Source organism: Rhinopithecus roxellana, chromosome 18 (assembly GCF_007565055.1).
Source record: "Rhinopithecus roxellana isolate Shanxi Qingling chromosome 18, ASM756505v1, whole genome shotgun sequence".
Taxonomy (NCBI): domain Eukaryota; kingdom Metazoa; phylum Chordata; class Mammalia; order Primates; family Cercopithecidae; genus Rhinopithecus; species Rhinopithecus roxellana.
In genome coordinates, this window is record NC_044566.1 from 49415632 (window position 1) to 49434981 (window position 19350).

Sequence of the window (19350 nt, forward strand, 5' to 3'; positions counted from 1 at the left end):
AGATGTGTCCACTCCAGTCACTGGCCATGACTGCGTGAGAGCACACCATTTGTGGTCAGCAGAGCACACACTCCAGTATCCAATCTCAAGAAATACTTCCACAGAATGGTGACCCTACGATTCTTATCTTTCCATATTAATTTTTCCAACCCTAAAACATCATCTAAGCAAGAATCACTGAGTCTTACCTGGTTCCTTGTAGACACTGTTGATTTAGCAGCATTTCTTTGAGCCTTGCTCAGAGTGCCCCTTTCTATGTGACTCTACTTTTGGACTTGGGAAGAAAACAGCATTCTCAGGTGGTCTGTCTATTCTGCCCTTGCCTTTCTCTGCTGGCTCCTGACATCTGCGTGCCCTCTGCAGTCCACTTCCCTCAATGAAACTGGATCTTCAACTGTGTGATGGCCCCAGGACACCACTCAGTCTTGGCAATTAATGTGGGCCTGTTATCTGCTAAACTCATTCTGAATAATTTCATTTGGCCCCAGTTATCATCTAGGCTGTGAACAGATCACCCTCTCTTGGAGATATTATTTCCACTCAGCTCCAGTGTTCATTTTTTTGTATTTTTTTAATGATGCAGTCATTATCCTAGTTAATGTTCTTCCATCCTCTTTCTTCCTACACCTCTCTCGGGAGACCGTACAGAGCCTCAGCCTGCATCTGCTTAGCAATCTTAACCTCCCAGGCCCGGAAGTCCAGTGTCGAGTCCCTGTGGGACCTATTTGTCCTTAGGGCATATAACTAAGAATTCAGCAGGCCCACTGACCCCACTACCCCAGAAAGATGATGTGTACACACAGACCTGCTCTGCTCCAATCCAGAAAGTACCTAATCAGCCTAATCGGAAAGTACCAAATATTTTTTTTTTTATAGGAGGAATTTCTATTTCCTTTCCTGCAATTCCTCTTTATAAATGTTCTAATCCCATATACATAATAAGCCCTTGGATTTGTTCTATTTTAAAATTCTTGATTGTGTTTCCATTGAGGCTGGCTCCCAAGATCCTGTTTTTGATTTGTAAGAGCATTTTTCATCTCTAGTAACCTTTGATGTACAGCTGGCTCCAGACTTAGCTTAGACCACTCCCCAAACTCTTTCTGACTCCTGTCCTTATTGGGATTTTCCTACCATCAGCCTGAGGCCTGTTATACCCTTTAGCCAACCAAGGTCTTCCCTGTGATATATCATCACATCATTGTGATTTTCTCAATTCTTTACCTTATCCATTTTCATTTCTCATTCAGTCTTCATCACTTGGTCTTCAGCAAATAAGTGGGACCTTAAAAGGAGCCTCTAAAATGCTCATCAGATATTACCAACTGCAGTTTCTCAGCAGAGCCTTCTTTCTTGGCCATTTCTAATCACCCCTGGATTACTAAGTAGTAGCTCATAAGTTAAATTAAGCTCATAGATCTGTTTTGATGGCATGTGCTGAGTTTATTTTTCTTTGAATGCCTTCAGGTGTGGTTTTCACTTTTTGCAGGCTCGGCATGCTCCCAATACTTCCTGTATTCTTGGATCTGACCAGTTTTGTTACTTTGTACTATCTAAATCTCTCCTATAACTACTTCCTGTTCTGGGAACATCTGTCAAACCATTTGTTCAAACCTTCTGAATTCTTCTTCGTCCATTTGGCTCTCCCTACCTGTTCTCTATCATTCCTGCAGGTTCCCCGCCACTGCTCAATATACTGGTCCTTCTTTGGAGCCATTTATCAGTGAACAACTTTACTCCAATAAGACTCAACTTCTTTTTTGAGTTTGGGGAGTGGTCTAAACTAAGTCTGGAGCCAGCTGTACATCAAAGGTTACTAGAGATGAAAGATGCTCTTACAAATCAAGAACAGGATCTTGAGAGCCAGCCTCAATGGAAACACAATCAACAAAAGGATTCTACTATCCCATATATGCAGGTCATATAGGCAGATCATTAATTTGACTTTCCGTTAAGTCACTCTCCATTTTGAGTCCTAATATCAAAAGTCTAGGATGGTATGAGTTAAATCTTCGTCTCTGTTTTTAAATGTAAAAGACCACAGAAAGAACTAAAAATAGTCCAGCCTCAATGTTTCACATGTTATTGGCTTGTTGTACAACTCTTCATTTTTAGTTTTCAAAAAAAAAAGAATTTTCCAAGCTTTGCTTTATCTGCCTCTTGCATTTATTCATGAGGATCCATACCTACTCAATTTAAAAACACTTCTAACAGTTCTCTTAGCTCCCCAATAGGCCCTGTTTCTCCACACACTCCCACAAATTTTTAGCATGGTATTATAAATCCGTTTCCTGTATGCTTTCCCAAAGATTATTCGTATTTGAAATAAAACATGTTAAAGTAGTTATAGTCAAATACAGTTTTAGTGAACAGAGTTTAATGAAAACATGGACAAAAATCTACGGTAATTTGTGCCAAATTTGCCAGTTGTGCAGAGAATTACTTGGTATGCTGGGAGCAGTATCTAGGAGCCTAACTTTACATAATTACTTTTCTACTGTTGGGCAAATAGATCAATTGTATAAAAGATTTGATCTTTAGTTATAAATAGAAGTGATGACCTCATTTATAGAGTTTAAGAGATCTGGTGTTTTTTATTGACATGCACAGAATCTACATAAACCCATATATGGTTTTTGGTTTTTAACTTTATAGGAAATCAATGTGTTGACAGTTGCATTAGTCAACCAAGACCGAGAGAATAATATTGAGAAAAGAAGCCAAGGCTTAAAATCAGAGAAAGAAGCTCTGCTAATAGGTAAGGAAATTCTGTTGTCTTCATCTGTTCTCTTAAATAATTATTAGTAATTAACTTAATATGTTAGTTATTAACTTACTAATTTAAACATTGCCTTCTGGTAAAAGGTGAGATTAATTTCGTCAAGATTATATTACATACATTTCAAATTAGTGGCATACAGACTAATGGGGGTTTTGCCTTTCTGTAACTGTATATATTAACTGATTGTCGGACATAAAACTGAGTTCAAGAAGACACTAATTTGCATCTCATGTGTCACAAATCTGAATTTCAAATATTGGGCATGCCACTTCCAACTGGAGGCCAGGTTGCATCTAGTTCCAAACCAAGCCAATCCCCAGGCTCAAGAGTAGCTTTGAACCCTGAGATTAAACTCTAAGCCCCTTAGCAGAGGCCACACCCCAAAGTCACCCCCAAGGCTAGACCTGCAATGCTGACAAATAGGGCCATGCAGGATACTGATGCTAAGCTAATCCAGGACAGTCAGCTCCAGGCTTCCCTGTCCAAGTTTGGATCCTTTTGTCCAGGATGAACAAAAGAAGCATCCTTAGTAGATCCAGATGTCGTACTTATTTTCATAAGGAAGAATTCTTGATGAGGATGTGCCGGCAGTGTGCGTGGAAGCCCATCTTAGATGCCTGTATGTTTAAGGCTGTATTTGAAGCCCTCAAATTCAGAGAAAGGGAAGCCACCACCCTCATGCTGTGATGCACAGAACTGATTCAAGCTGCACCTTGGCACTGACCCCAGCGTGGGGTTGCCAGGTGAGACTGGCTCTGTGGTGGCATGGTTAAGACTGAATGAGGCCAATGTACGTGCAAGACAAATTGTTCTTCAGCAGTTCGTTACCTGGCAGAAATAGTGCCTGGTTGCTTTTTTGTTTGTTTTGTTTTTTGAGACAGAGTCTCACTCTGTCACCCAGGCTGGAGTGCAATGGCATGATCTCGGCTCACCACCACCTCTGCCTGCCGAGTTCAAGTGATTCTCGTGCCTCAGCCTCCCTAGTGGCTGGGATTACAGGTGCACACCACCACACCCAGCTAATTTTGTATTTTTAGTAGAGACAGGGTTTTGCCGAGTTGGCCAGGTTGGTCTCAAACTCCTGACCTCAGATGATCCACCTGCCTTGGCCTCCCAGAGTGCTGGGATTACAGGCGTGAGCCACCATGCCTGGTCCCTGGTTGCATTTTGTAAATACTGCATGTGGTCACCTAAAAATGACAGGTACAACAGGGCCTAGAGAAGCTGGCACAGGAGGAATTAAATTCAAAAGATAGTCCAGAGTCCATCCATCATATATAGATTTTTCAACTACAGGGTTATTGAATATGACATCAACTTAGAGATACCCCGAGGAAAACCAATTATTTTTTTTTGCTCTGATGATATACAGCTGTAATAACATGCCATGCACGAGTCTCAGAAGACATGCTGATGTGCTGTCAGTTCCAGGAACCCAAAATGAACCGATATGTAGTTGGTAACTGGATTTTTCTTCTATTGGAAAACATGTCTAACTCTGACAACTGTTTCTCTGTCACTCGGTGTGACCAAAGTGTGATTTTTCCCTATGTTTTTAGGGTATGAACAAAGCAATTAATGATCTGCAGTAAACTTTTCCCTCTTGGTTTAAGTGGGAATAATTCTGTCCACTGAAGTTTAAAAAAATGGGAACTGATCTCTATTTTCTTTATTTCCTTCCTTTCACTAGAGATTGCTGCTGCTTTTATGTTTTAATTGGAGAACACAGTTCATTTACAATGTTTTCTAAGCAGTTATTAGGTTTTATTTATATATGTGCACACATACATGTACTTTTTTCAGTTGGCTACTTCAAATATTTTTAAATGATGTGCTTTATATGCGGTACATTAATGGGAATAAGTAGGAAGATTACATTTGTAACATGCTATGCCTGCTGATGTCTTTGGTATCACAAAAAATATATCAAATTAGTTAATTCAAGTGTGTTAGAAAGAAAAATATTAGTCAGGATCTCCAATAAAAAGCATACACAACCAACACTAAACTTTTCAAGACTTTTCCCCTCACTGTTGGTCTTTTGAACTAGTTTACCAATATTAGCATTTGAAGTTAGGAGCAGAGCAACAGAGAAACAGGGAGTGACACTTATTTTGAATCAATATATGAGAATATTTGGGTAGAAGGGAGGCCAGAGACTTAAGTGTTTGATTAAAATAAACTTAGGAGTTTAACTTTCCCTTCAGTTATCCATTACCTTGCTACCTTTCTCGATATTTTATTTTATTCTTCTTAATGACAGTTTGACAACAGATGTGATTTCCTGGCCAAACCCACTTCCAAAACATCTATATGCTTCTACTCTTTTGTATAATCCTCCAAAAGAGGATAATCTTCCAAAGAGAGAAAAATCCTCCAAAAGAATACCACAATGGGGAAGAGTTTCCAAGACTGGCAAAATGGATCCTGCCAAAAGCTGCAGTTGCTGCCTGCCACTAAATGATCCTATCTGCTAATTGAGTTTGGTCATTCATACTTTGTAGATACCTGACTCTTGGGTCCATAAAGAGCTCCCCTGAAGCTTCTGGAATCTAGATACAGACTGTGATAGGGACAAAACTGCACTGGACCAGAATAGAGAAAAAGGATTTTCTGGTGCTGGGGCTACACTTTTCTGAAGAATTCTCATACACTGAATGATTCTAGGAGCCCTCTGGCCTTCTGGTACATCTGGAGCAGTCATAAATACTCTGCAATTCCCCTGAAGTCTTCCCCTGGAATAAAGTCAGTAGAGAGGACACAATAGTCATGCTCTAGGCCAGCCTAGAAGACCAAGGATACAGCAGAAAATCTCCCACAACTTGGAAACATTAATTGGCAAAATCTTCATCACATCTGCATGCTTATAGTGTATGCTGTATGCCAATGTAGTCAGATGACCAGTGCCCTCTTGGGGCACATAAATGTTATATAAGAAACGCACACTGGTACAAAGCATTCCCTGGAAGACAAAGGGAGTGAGAAAAAAGCTCTTCAAATGGATTCCATCTACAGAGAGAATACAACGGAGGCTAGAACTTCCTAAACAATGAGCAATTCTAGTTATGTATAATTATGTGTGACACTGATTTGTCTGGGCAAAAGGGTATATTCTGTCCAGACATTCTCATGACCAGTGTATAAAACTAGAGTCTTTATTTCAAGGCATAAAGTTGGTACTTATTAGAGAGGATCCGTGGGATTTCACTGACATTATCTGGAATTTTGCAGATCTGGATCCTGAGTATTGTTAGAATTCGACCATTCTGACGAACTTTCTTGACAATTAATGGGTCTTCCAATTCAACTAAAGAGAGGCCCCTGGAAAATATTTTATTATTGTGATTTCTGGGTTGTTCATTTTATAATCAATTTTTGTGGAGACAGGTTGACATACAATTGGACCTTAGGGAATTCTATTTTTATGGGGGCATTGCAGGGTAGCAATTTATGTTTCATAATGCTATAGTAACCACACATAAGGTCAGCTTGACATTGCTCAATGTCTATGCCAGAACTCCTAGTTCATTTCACATATGGCCTACATGTTGGATTGGCATACACTGAAGTTGTTTGGGATAGAATGAGTCATTACTTTTGGTTTGGGGCCAATTTTTGGAGCTGCGTTTGGCTGGATATTATGAAGGAAAAATGGATCAAATTTTTTTATTGATAAGCTACTAGTTCTGCAGAAAACTGAGAGTATAACTCTCTGGGTCCATATCACTCTATCTTCTCTTGCTTTTTATAATAATTCCAACACAATAGATTTCAATCCCAGCAGCTCTGATTGGCACCCTGTTGATGATAGTCATTGTAAATACTATCCAGATACAGTCAGAAACTTCTCCACAATTTTTAACTGTAACAAAGCAGCTTTTCTCTAAAACCTCCCTGGTCCCCTGAGAACTGTCCTCAGGTTGACAATGAGCAAACTTCATTACATATCCTGAGTCCTCTGCAGATCAGGACACACACATCATTTCCATCACAGTCACCATCTCACACATGCACAAAACCAGAAAAAACAAGAAGCGGAATGCTCCTTCTAATGTGGGTATTAAGAAACAGCTGAATAGAATATGGAAAAACATTTTTAAAGAAGGTTAAGCAATAACTTTTTGGTGATTTCGGTGAATAAAGTTGAGGCTATATTTAGGCTGTACCTGAGAAAAGTAATCTTGGGAGTATGTTCCTCTCTGAAAACTACTGACCATAAAGAATGAGTCATTGACCTAAATCTTGTTTCCAAGGCACAAACGTCCATATCAATAAATCAACAAACATTTGTCAAGAGCCTACGATAAGAATAATCAGTCTTCATTGTGGAAAATCATTATCTAGGCAGCCTATTTAAAAGGCAGAATCTTTAGCCCCACACACAGGTGTGGTGGCTCACGCCTATAATCCTAGCACCTTGGGAGGATGAGACAGGAGGATCACTTGAGCTCAGGAGTTCAAGACCAGCCTAGGCAATATAGTGAGACTCCCATCTCTTAAAAAGAAAAGTTAACTGGGCATGGTGGCATGCACCTGTAATCCCAACTACTTGGGGGGCTGAGGTGGGAGGATCTCTTGAGCCCACGAGCATCAGGCTGCAGTGAGCTGTGAGCAGCACCACTGCACAACTGCCTGGGTGATAGAGTAAGACCCTGTCAAAAAACAAAAACAGAAAGAGAGATCCTGTTCATTGCAATACTAACATCTGAGGGGATACTAAAGTAGGCATATCTGGTACTATGTTTTGAGAAACGCTGGCCTGGTTTATGCTAACCCATGCGTTAGCTGATGGTGGAAAGATGATCTTCCCTCAAGAAGTTCATAGATCGTGAGAAAGAACGCAGTTAATTACAATGAACTGTGTGGTTTGTACTAAAATCAGAGACACAGAGAAGGGGCTACTTATGCCACAGATGCCTTGTCAGAAGAAAGGACAGCTGAGCTAGTCCTAAAGGATGAAGAGGTTTTTGCTGGATGGATAAAGAAGTTGTCAAGGGCATTTCAGGTACCAGGAACAACTTACTAAGAGGCCCAAATACAGTCTGAGGGGTTTAATGGAAAAAATAAGACAGACAAATATTACAAAATAAAACTAACTAACCAACCATACAAGATCAGGTTTTGTACTCACCAAGTAAGTGGAACAAACTGCTTTTTTGGAAAATTAAAGCTTTTTAGAATCCCAAGGCACTGAGAAGCATCAGCCCAAACCACAAGTGTTTGATCAGTTTCGTACAGTTTTTCTCCACTTCCCATATGCGCTTCATCACTCTGCAGCTGCCCACAGACAACTCTCCCCCATGGCTTACTAGGAGACCCAGATTTCACGTGGCTTTTTTCCCGCTGATTCTCTAGTTCAACATCCATGGAGCCTTTATATAGGCGTCAACATGAAAGAAGACTATTTCAGGCTGGTTTATGGTCAGGCCTCTGGTGATTCCCAGCAAGATGTGACTGTGTCTCGAGACACAGCTGTTCATCTGCAGAGCCAAGGTCTCTGGAAAGCCCCAAGGTATCCCTGTATCCCAGTGAGCTGATGGGCCCAGGGTCTTTTGAAGCTTCCTAGGAGACTATCAACCAGTGTGGGTGTACAGAAAGCTAATCTCAGCCAGAACTTTAGAACCTGACACAGAGAGTTTGGAATAAAAACTCCAAGCAGCCTGGGGGAAGAGGGGAGTATATTCTAGAAAGATTCCATTTCTCATTCCACTCAAAGAGAATAATGTGCTGACCAAACTGAATGCACAAAGTGATAGTTTATTCTTATCGGGTAACCAATATAATTAAACTATATCAGGGCTAACCTATCCCACTCCCATCTTTTGCATAAGGATGCAAAGGAGAAACCATAATACCTAATGATCTCTAAGCAGCCCTGAGTGGTGGGGGAGTGGGAGGGGTCCTAAATATTTGTGGATTGAGGCATTTCATCCACTGGGTAATCTAAGGCAAATCACTTATCCAAACCACTGTGATAAGTGTTTAAGCCCTCATATTGTATAAAATTAGGAGGTTTGATTAGATGGTCCTTTTCAACTCAATTCTCTAATATATAAGGACTATTAGGAAAGCTGCATTGCCCCTTAGTGATCTTGTATGTAAGTAGAGGCTCATGTGCATCAATATATAAATGTAAACTCTACTATCTTATACCTTTACAACAAACAAGAAGGAAAATCTGTCTTGACACCATGACCTCTTTCCACCAACAGTCCATTTCCTGCCCCTGTCCAAAGCAGGATTCCTCCAACGCACTATGCTTACAGTCACCATTCCCTCCCTCCCCTCTCTCTCCAGCCTACTCCAGTCTGGCTTGCATCCTCACACCGAAACCATTCTTTTCCGCATCACCAGAGAATTTTATGTCACCAATTTCTCAACTCTGTCCACCTGGCAGCTACTTTAGTGTGGTTGACTACTCACATCTTCTGGAAATACTTCCTTCTCTCCGCCATCATGATGCCACACTTTCTTATTGATCACACCCTCTCAGAGTCCTCTGATGAGTTTTCTTCAGCTTACCTCTAAATTTTGGGCTTCTTCAGGCTTCAGTCTTGAGGCTCCTTCTCTACCTAGGTAATCTCAGTGAATACTTTGGCTTCAAATCCCTTTTTGTTGCCATTGCAAATTTATACCATCTCCAGCTGCCATTTAATATTCTTCATTTAAATGCTAATGCACATCTCAAGTTTAATGAGGACAAAACAGAACTCCTGATTCCCCTTTTTCCTGCCCTAATGTGCTCCTGCCCCAATATTCTCATCTGAGAAAATAGTCCCACCCAGTTGCTCAAGTGAAAAATTGTTTACTCATGTTTCATTCTTCCCCAGCCTCACTGCTCACACCAGCCCCCTGGCTCTCCCTTTGGAGTCTGCTTCTCCCTTTGCAGTCCAGATCATGACTTACCACTCCAGTCTCATGCAAACACTTCTGACTGGCCTCCCAGTTCCCCTCTGCTCTACTCTCCATACAGCAGCTTGAGGGAAGTTTTTAAAACATAATTCAGATCATGACAAGCACCTCCTTAGAACCACTCTTTTGGTTTCCTGCCATATTTAGAATTTAAATCTAATCCAAACTCTCACCTGGCACACAAGGTCCTGCATGATCTGGCCCCCATCTACCTCTAAACACATGCCCCTCTCCAGCCCAGTGTATTCTGCCAGTTCACTTCCACCTCAGGGCCTTTGCACTATCTGTGGCCTGTACCTGGAATGGTCTCCCCCAGGCTTTCCATGGCTGGCTCCTTCTCATCTCACACTTGAAAAGGTCTGCTTTCTCAGGGAGAGGCCTTCACATAATCACTGTGTTAGTCCATTCTCATGCTGCTGATAAAGACATCCAAGACTGGGTATTTTATAAAGAAAAAGAGGTTTAATGGACTTATAGTTCCATTAAACTATATTGTGAGGGCTGGGGAGGCCTCACAATCCTGGCAGAAGGTGGAAGGCAAAAGGCACATCTTACATGGCAGCAAAGAGAGAAGTGAGAACCAAGTGAAAGAAGTTTCCCCTTATAAAACCATCAGATCTCGTGAGACGTATTCACTAGCATGAGAGCAGTATGGGGGAAACTGCCCCTATGATTCAGTTATCTCCCACCGAGTCCCTCCCACAATATGTGGGAATTATGGGAGCTATAATTCAATGAGATTTGGGTGGGGACACAGCCAAACCACATCAATTGCTTTGTGTAAGGTAGCATTCCAGCAAGCTGCAGGTTGCTCTCTCTCCTGTCCTCTTCCCTGATGTGTTTTCTTCATTGTGCTAAGCACTATCTAAAAATTTTTATTTTTCATCTTTGTGTTTATTATCTGTGTTGCTCCCCTAGAATAAAAGTTCCACAGACCAGCCCCTTACCTATCTTATACAATGCTGTGCCTCTGGCACCTTGCCACCTCCTGGCTGCTAAGTGTTTCAAGTATTAAAATAAGTGATGAAGCAGTACAAATTGGCACTATTTGGTTAATTTAAATACTGCATCCTTAGTCTTAGTGAGGTCCAATAGTGAAAATAAACTTGATGGTTTTGATGAGAGAAGCTCAGAGTGCTTTGGTTAGACAATTTAAATGGGCCTTCCTAATGAGGTTTGCCACAGGCATCTAGAGCTAGTTTCTGTTTCTAAAGTAGTTTTTAAGATTCTGAGATGTGTGCAAAAAGCCCAATAGTACTGACAACCTCCTTTGTTCTTTTAAAAATTTTTTTAATTAGGCACTTAAAATGTTTTTTTGTTTTTTTTTTGTTGTTGTTTTTTTCCACTTTTGGAAACCCATTCTCAAATATGGAGGCCTTCTACATCTCCGTGGAAACAAGCAAGTCCAATTGTTGAGCCATGCCCTTGGAGATCCACCAGTTCAGTAACAGCTAAATCCCCCACCCTCTATTCCTTAGCGTTTCTTTTACCACAAGCCTTTAGGTCCATTCCAGAGGATCATAAAATAGTCTCCATTTTCCAGGTTTGTGGTATTTTTCATTAACTTTTGAGTTACAGTCATCCTTTTTCTATCCCCAGGGAATGTCCCAGTTCCTTTAAAAAAAAGCTGCAAAGAGGCTTTACTTGTTTATTTAGAAAGATCCCCTCAAATGAACCTGATCCAAAATCACAGGGCCTAGAAACATTTTCTCAAGTGGCATGACTGTTGCTTCTGTGGTGCTACAGGGATGGACAGATGCAGGAGTGGGAGGTGGGCTGAGGAGAGGCAAGGTACCGGGGAGGATAATGACTCATGCTTTCCTTTCTGCTGTGTCTCTAACAACACTGGATAATTGGGTTGTCATCCACAGGAAAAGCTTGGGAAGCCTATTTGTGACTGCCTGCCTTGGCTCTACATATATCTAGTGGCAACTGCTGAACTCTTATAAGGAAAAGCTAATGGCTTCTTAATATCAGCTACCACAGAGATGGTTCTGAACACCCTCCCTAAAAGAATACTCAAGTCCACGTCAGGATTTCTAATCTGATTTTAGAATCTGATTTTCCCCTTAGTTATGAGCAAAATAGTTTCAATGCAAATTTTCCTTGCTCAAAACATCCAAGTTACTCCATCCTTCTAAATCCATGACAGGACAGGTTAAGAAAAAGAATTTTCAGGCCAGGCGCAGTGGCTCAAGCCTATAATCCCAGCACTTTGGGAGGCCGAGACGGGTGGATCACGAGGTCAGGAGATCGAGACCATCCTGGCGAACACGGTGAAACCCCATCTCTACTAAAAATTACAAAAACAAAAACTAGCCGGGCGAGGTGGCGGTCGCCTGTAGTCCCAGCTACTTGGGAGGCTGAGGCAGGAGAATGGTGCAAACCCGGGAGGCGGAGCTTGCAGTGAGCTGAGATGGGGCCACTGCACTCCAGCCTGGGTGACAGAGCGAGACTCCGTCTCAAAAAAAAAAAAAAAAAAAAAAAAAAAAAAAAAAAAAAAAAAAAAAAAAAAAAAAAAAAAAAAAAGAGGCCGGGCGCGGTGGCTCAAGCCTGTAATCCCAGCACTTTGGGAGGCCGAGACGGGCGGATCACGAGGTCAGGAGATCAAGACCATCCTGGCTAACATGGTGAAACCCTGTCTCTACTAAAAATACAAAAAACTAGCCGGGCGACCTGGCGGGCGCCTGTAGTCCCAGCTACTCGGGAGGCTGAGGCAGAAGAATGGCGCGAACCCGGGAGGCGGAGCTTGCAGTGAGCTGAGATCCGGCCACTGCACTCCAGCCTGGGCGACAGAGCGAGACTCCGTCTCAAAAAAAAAAAAAAAAAAGAATACGAATTTTCAGTGAATAATACCTCAAAGTTACCTGGTTTTTGAAAAATCTGTTACTACTTGTAGAAATGTTTAAGGCTCTTATTTATTCCCATTTATCAATAATAGACTAATAGAATTTTTAAGCAAGTATACTGGCGATTTCCAGTTCTGGCAAATAAATACATTCAACATATACCTCTTACGAATGTGTACTGTGTTGTGGATATGGAACCAGAACACACAAAGACCAAGAGCACAGCTCCTTGGGCTGCAGACCCAGATTGGGGGTGAGAGAGAGCAGACAGTGGAGGAGCAAATCCATGTTCACAGAGGGTGCCAACTTCACAGAGGCAACAAAAGGGGCTACTCTAGGTCCTCCCATTTCTGGTGTCGCTAAATGACCCACGTCAACACTTTATCTCCTAGGCTAAGGGTTATCAACTTCCCCCCAACCCACCCCATCCTCCTCTGACTTGTTCTATTCATCCTACTAAAGGCATTTATGTTGATAACCATACACCCATGGACATTTACAAAAGGCTGTAGGTTATGCAGGAGATTTTGAAGACTCTCTGGCCAGGGGGGATATTAAATATGAAAAATGTTATCTATTTGCCTGGGGACTTATGCCCTCTTTCCCCATGGGAGACTTATACACCCTTGTCACCCCAAAGTCTGCAGTGCCACTGCCACTCCCTGTCTTAGCCCTACTGCGTAAATGGATTTCCACCCAAGGAATGCTGCTCCCCACCTTGCAGCAGCCCTCACCTCCCTGGGAGAACCCAGCGATAGAGGAGGAGAAAAAAGCTTCCGGCTAGGAGCACCCCCTCACCTGCTCACAAAGCCAAAGCTGACTCTTCCTTCTCCCTCCCCTGTCCTTCTCCTGCCCATCACTTGTGGGAGGCTCTCTGTGGAAAGCAGTGGCCATAGTACCTGGGATGGTCAGTGAAAGCCCCACTCACCATCCTGAAACAGGGGATTCCCTCTACACAAACTGTGATTCAGCCCTTACTCTTTCATTCAAAAAATAGAAGGACTAAGTTCTAGTATTTGATAGTACAGTAGGGAAATTACAGTTAACAATAATTTACTGTATACTTCAGAATAGCTAGAAGAAAAGATTTGGGATGTTCTCAACACAAAGAAATGATAAATGTCTGAGGTGATGGCCATGTACATTACCCTGATTTTATCATTACACGTTGTGTACAGGTATCAAAATATGCCATGTACCCCAAAAATATGTACAAATATTATATACCAATTAAACTTTTTTCAAACAAAAAAGGAAATGCAAATGAAAATAGTTGTTTTTAATAGTTCTACTATATTCTAATTTTTTGAAAGAAATCACTCATGAGCTTTTATATTTTAACTCTTATTAGTAATAGAATTACTTACAATGCCACTTCACCAGAATTGAGAATTTCGGACCCAGGGAAGTAGCTGCCAGGTCTCTAAAATTAAAGTATAAGTAAATAAATAAGGGGAGGGGACAACCCAATACTGCCCGAGTACGTTAAAAGTGGGTATTTTTCCACTTAAAGATATTTTTTTAAGTACCATCATTGCCTTCTACCATTGCCATTATTTCAAAAAAGGACATTTTGACAAGAAAAAAGGAAGAATATAACCTCAGAATGAAATGGTAATTCTTTGTATCTCAGGAAGAACAGGTCAGTCTTTAAAAACAGATATTCTACCTTTACAGGGAAATGTGGGCATTGTTCCCACCTCCCCATCTCACCGTCAGCCTCTAGAAGCCCTGGAAAAGCAGCATTCTGAGGATAGGTCTTGGAGAGTCCCTTTGGTTCTCTGTTCTCAGCCTGAGGATGAACTGGGAACTTTTCTTTAAAAACTTGACACTCATCCCATAGCATCAGGGAGCCATGAAAGCCTATGGCAGATCAATCCAAGGTCACCTGCAAATATAGGATGACGTAGTACAAGAATGCTGTGTGCACCTGTGCCCACCCAGATGGCATTTCATACAGGTGAGGGTCTGTCCTGGCTGCCAAGCATGAAGGCTCACAAAAAACAGAACATGAAGGCTTACCTTCAGATTTAATTCATCTTGAAACCTGTGAAACCTGTTTAACAGAAAGCTAAAAACTATCAGTCTGAGGACAACTTTTCTTTTTCTTTTTCAACTTTTATTTTAGAATCCAGGGGTACATGTGCAGGATTGTTACAGAGGTCTATTGCGTGACTCTGAGGTTTGGGGTATGACTGAACTCATCCCCCTAGTAATGGCATAATCCCTAATAGGTAGATTCTCAGCCCTTTCTCTTGTCCCTCTCTCCCGCCTCTAGCAGTTCCCAGTGTCTACTGTTCTCCTTATGTCCATGAGTACCCACTCTTAAGCTCCCACTTACAAGAACATGCAATATTTGGTTTTATTTCTGCATTAGTTCACTTAGGATAATGGCCTCCAGGTGCATCGATGTTGCTGCAAAGGGCATGATTTCATTCTTTTTTATGGCTGCATAATATTCCATGGTTCGTACCACATTTTCTTTATGCAGTCCACCACTGATGGGCACCTGAGCTGATTCCATGTTTTTGCTATTGTGGATAACAAGTGCACAGCTTCTTAACAAAAAGCAGTCTGCAGTCTATGGAGCTGACTTCCTCATGTTCACTATTTTGATTTTGGATCCAGGAGCAGGGAGAAGAGGAAGGTACTGCTTTTTACTTCATTCCTGACATCAACATCCAACTTTTTATTTGTCAGTACAATGTTGACAGCTGATTTTCACGATGGAAAAGCCTTATAATTTATAATCAAACTGCAGCAAAACCATCCATTCCCAGACCTTTTAAAATGATCTTGTAAATTACAGCAGCAAGAAGGGGAGAAAGAGCTGGCTCCTTTTAAACAAGAGCTACAACCAGGAAGAACAGCAAATCTTTCAGGAAGAATTTGGGCTTCCTTCAATGGCAGTTGGGGGAAATAAAGATTAAATACTCTTCACAACTAGCAACTGTAATTATCAGGAAAACTTGAGGCGGTGTGATTTCTGACACAGTTGTATGAGCCATTTTCATACTGCAAAGTCCACTGAGGGAAAGAAAAGAAAATTTTATCCTTCCAATAACTATAATTTTATATTGGTAAATCAAGCATAAAATTGGTAGTTGAAATGCTTCCAGGAGTCTTTGTTTTGAAATACCTTTATTCAGCTGTATATTATCTCAGAGTCTAGCTTTGCTAACTACTATCATGCCAGGAGATAAAGTGTTCTGTTTACCATGTTACTCTTACTGCCTTCAGAATGTGCTATTATTGAATGCTTGTTGAGCGCTGCTAGAAATGGCAAGACCATAACTCAGCCTGCCAAAACAGTCACTGGGGTTAGATAGCATTATTTAATGGAGACTCTCTTTTGCCTCTGAATAATTTCCAGTGTTTGCCTTTTTAATTCAGGTATCATATCAACGTTTCTTCACGTCCATCCTTTTGGAGCCAACATAGAATATCTTTGGTCATACATGCAGCAGCTGGACTCCAAGGTAAATTATTTTGCTCGAGTGAACTTTCATTGCTAAAATTTAGCATGTTGACTGCTGGCTGCAGGTGGACTCTGCATGAACTGCGCTAGGGCTGTAGCAGCCTATGGGGGTTGATCAGCCCTTTTCTTTTGCAAGGACCTCAGTTTTTGGCAGATTGTTCTCTCCTTTTTGCTTGCTTTTGTCTTTGTAAAAAGAAGAGCAGTTATCCAAAATGACAATGACTTTTAGCAGATGCCAAATTAATTTGGAAAGGGTATGAGATATTTAAAAATATAGGTTCACCTGAAAGTTCCCAAAATAAGGGTGAAATCAGGTGAGTGTGGCTAATAGGGCATCATCCTCAGACCATATTATTGTAGGATTCCATGTTCTAGACTTCACGCAATCGAGGAAAAATCATCCCAAATAACATAAAGATCTGATACGACTCAAGAAAGCTGTATTAATGGCTGTTTTCCGGCATTGTTCTCTAAGTAGAAAAAAGTGACTGCAAAATTCTTCTCAGCTGTGCCCCTCCAGGCTTACATCCAGAGCCAGACATCACTCCTCACCTCCCTGAAGCTCAGCTTTTCCCATCCACAAATCAGCTGTACTCCTATCCCATTGCAGTATTGGTGTGCCCAAAGAGAAGAGACAAAAAGAACGTGATTTATGTGTCAAATTCATGTGAACAACGGGAGGGGCCCTGACAAAATAAAACATCATCATTAACCAATACTAGGGAAGCCCAGGAGCGGGGTGGACACAAAAGCAAAACAGACAAGCTAGAGAAGCCAGCTAGTCGCCTGTCAAATTTCTGGTCATGAAGGAAAATGGAAAAAAGTAAGAAGGTCCTCCATAGAGCACAGCAAAATGCATGGGATTGGTACGACCAGACCAGCAGCCTGCAGTGCTGTGTCCCTGAACAGATACAGATACCTCATGCTAAATTTTCAATGGCTAGCATGCACCAAATGACTACCTTGTGTTCTTATTTTGATTCAAATAATCTTCCCAATACATGATCCCAAAAGTGTTTAACCTCTTCAATAAATCTAACACTTCCCCTTTGAGAGGAATCTTTTCAGTTATACAGATCCATGCCTTTCATGACAGGGTAGAACAAAACAGGGTGAAAGGAGTTAGAGAATTTTAAAATTCTGGAGGTTCAGAATCATCTATTTGTTTCTCTGTGGTTTTCCCTCACATGCACAGGGAAGTAAGAGAAAGCATTCATGTTAAATTCAGATGAAATGAGAAGGACTTGCTGCAGTGTTCCTTTGTTGTCATATAGATTTGAAGGATTTCTCTGCTGTTGTTTCCTCTTTACTGGTATCATTGTTCCTTAATATCACCACCACCTTTGCCTGGAGGATTAAACAAAACACTGCTTGCACCAATGCGTTTGGCAAAGAATAAGCCCTTAAGAAATGAATCCTATTGTTGCTACCATCCTTCCCTCGTATTGTTGACATTTCTGTTCTCCCCTTTCTGGAAGTCCCAAGTGGGAAGCCTTTGTCGAGAAGCAGTTGTTGTTTTAGTAGAAGCTGAAATGGCCAAGAATCCACTTGTCGTTTATCGAAGAATTTCAGGACTCTTTGTTTCCTCCACTCCATCATCGCAGGCTGACAATCTATGATGATCACCAGTGAAGTGTGTATGCCTGTGTGTGTGTGTGTGTGTGTAAAATCATCTCCTGGGAATGGGCAGGGAGGGATCGATAAGTAATGAATTGATTTGTTTTGGCTGGGGTTGGGGGCCGGGGAATGGTGGAAGCTCTTGTTCTATTCTTATCCTCAGGGCTCAGGTAACATTTGTGATGTTCCCTTACCAGTCTCTGAGGAGAGAGAATTCACGTGCCTGGTCCCTGGCCATTAGATGATGGGCCTTTCTGGATGGGATTCAGTCAAGGGAAGTGCATCTCATCACAGACTGGTACTTTTATTTTAGAAGATGAAGAAAGTATTTCCCTTACAGAGGAAACACATGAGGTGTCCCCTGCCTACCCCCAGATAGTCCTCCATCTTCTGAATGAAATGCCCACTAGAGCTGTCAGGTTCCTCCTCATGCCTGGGGTAGAAAGTATATTGAAAAAGAACTCTAAAACTGCTGGGCACCAGGGATCATACCACATGCTCCTTCTATTCCAGTGAGGCTGAGAGGATAGACTTTTTAATCCAGACAGCAAAATCCAAGGCCCACCCTGTACTGATGAGAACAGGGAAAGCAGGCTTAACCCAGTCCTGTAATGTCACTGTTGTTAGGATTTCCCCCAAGGCTACATATGGGCATAAGAATGACTAGGAATGGAAGAAATTAATTTAAATTATGCTGGGCATGTACATTGCACATGGCTTCCTAAAACCATGTAGCCCAACAATAAGCTATCTTCCAGTTAAATATTATTCCTGCTCTTGATATTTGCGTATTTTTCTCTTCTTGGCCTTTTCTAAATTACCCACTCTCATTCACCCTGTTCTCTTGTATCAGAAATACTTGAAAAAGAAAGATTCATTCAGAGGAAGACAGGGTAAGGGCTGGGGGGTGGGCATGGCTTCTGAAGCTTTGCTGAGTCAAAAATCTTGCCCAGAGCACAGCAGGCAAACTGTTTAAAATAAGCAGCCCTATCTTGAAAATGGTTTCTATCAATACATAGAATCTACCATGTCAGCCCCAGGGCCCATCAAGTCCAACCTCTTGTCTGTCCGAAGCACCCCAGAAGACACATTTGACTGGAGCATTAGCAGATGAATACTTCTTATAGTCAAGAGGAGGGTTCGTCTGCTCTTCCCTGTTTATGTATCCTTTAGGAGATGAAGGCCCAGTTTTCCAAGCGTGTCTGGTTGCCCCTCTACACACCTGCAGCCTCTTCCCAAGGCCCATGCTATGGAAGATTCGGTTCTGAAAACCAGACTCGGCGTAATGTGGCCACAGAGGCTGGAGGATCTAGAAGGACCTGCTATTTTGGCACGACACCACTGTGACCAGCTTGAGAGGTCATGGGCATGTGTTACATTTCCCACAGAGGGGAAAATCATCTGTACTAATAGCATACCTCTGTGAACACCTAATGAATGCTGGGATCATTCACTGCTTTTCATGTACCCAGCACTGTCTTAGGGACCAAAGAAGAACAGGGGATGGCCAAGACACAAAAGAAATCTAAGATAGAACCCTGTTCTCAACAAGCTTGTCGCCTAGTTATGAAATGACTTGCGAATCAGACATGAACTAATGAAGTGCTAAACTGGGTAGGGAAGATACTCTGAACCAGGAGTTAAAGAAGGGTGAAATCTGTGGGAGTCATGCTTAACATAAGGTACCCTCAAGTCCATGCTTCTTCCGGTGGCTT

At 41.7% G+C, this 19350-nt stretch overlaps 1 protein-coding gene and 1 long non-coding RNA gene across 7 annotated transcripts in view; one reads left to right on the forward strand and one right to left on the reverse strand.

Moving 5' to 3' along the window:
* Positions 1-19350, forward strand: part of ENOX1 (ecto-NOX disulfide-thiol exchanger 1) — a 587079-nt gene that overhangs the window by 560996 nt on the left and 6733 nt on the right. For all 5 annotated transcript variants that reach the window (XM_030922273.1, XM_030922275.1, XM_030922274.1 and 2 more), the window contains 2 exons: positions 2653-2755; positions 15934-16019. In XM_030922273.1, the coding sequence (XP_030778133.1) occupies positions 2653-2755; positions 15934-16019 (189 nt within the window). The remainder of the gene's footprint in view (positions 1-2652; positions 2756-15933; positions 16020-19350) is intronic.
* LOC115894587 overlaps positions 1-19350 on the reverse strand; it is a 176554-nt gene that overhangs the window by 117068 nt on the left and 40136 nt on the right. The gene's annotated exons all lie outside the window — the stretch shown is intronic.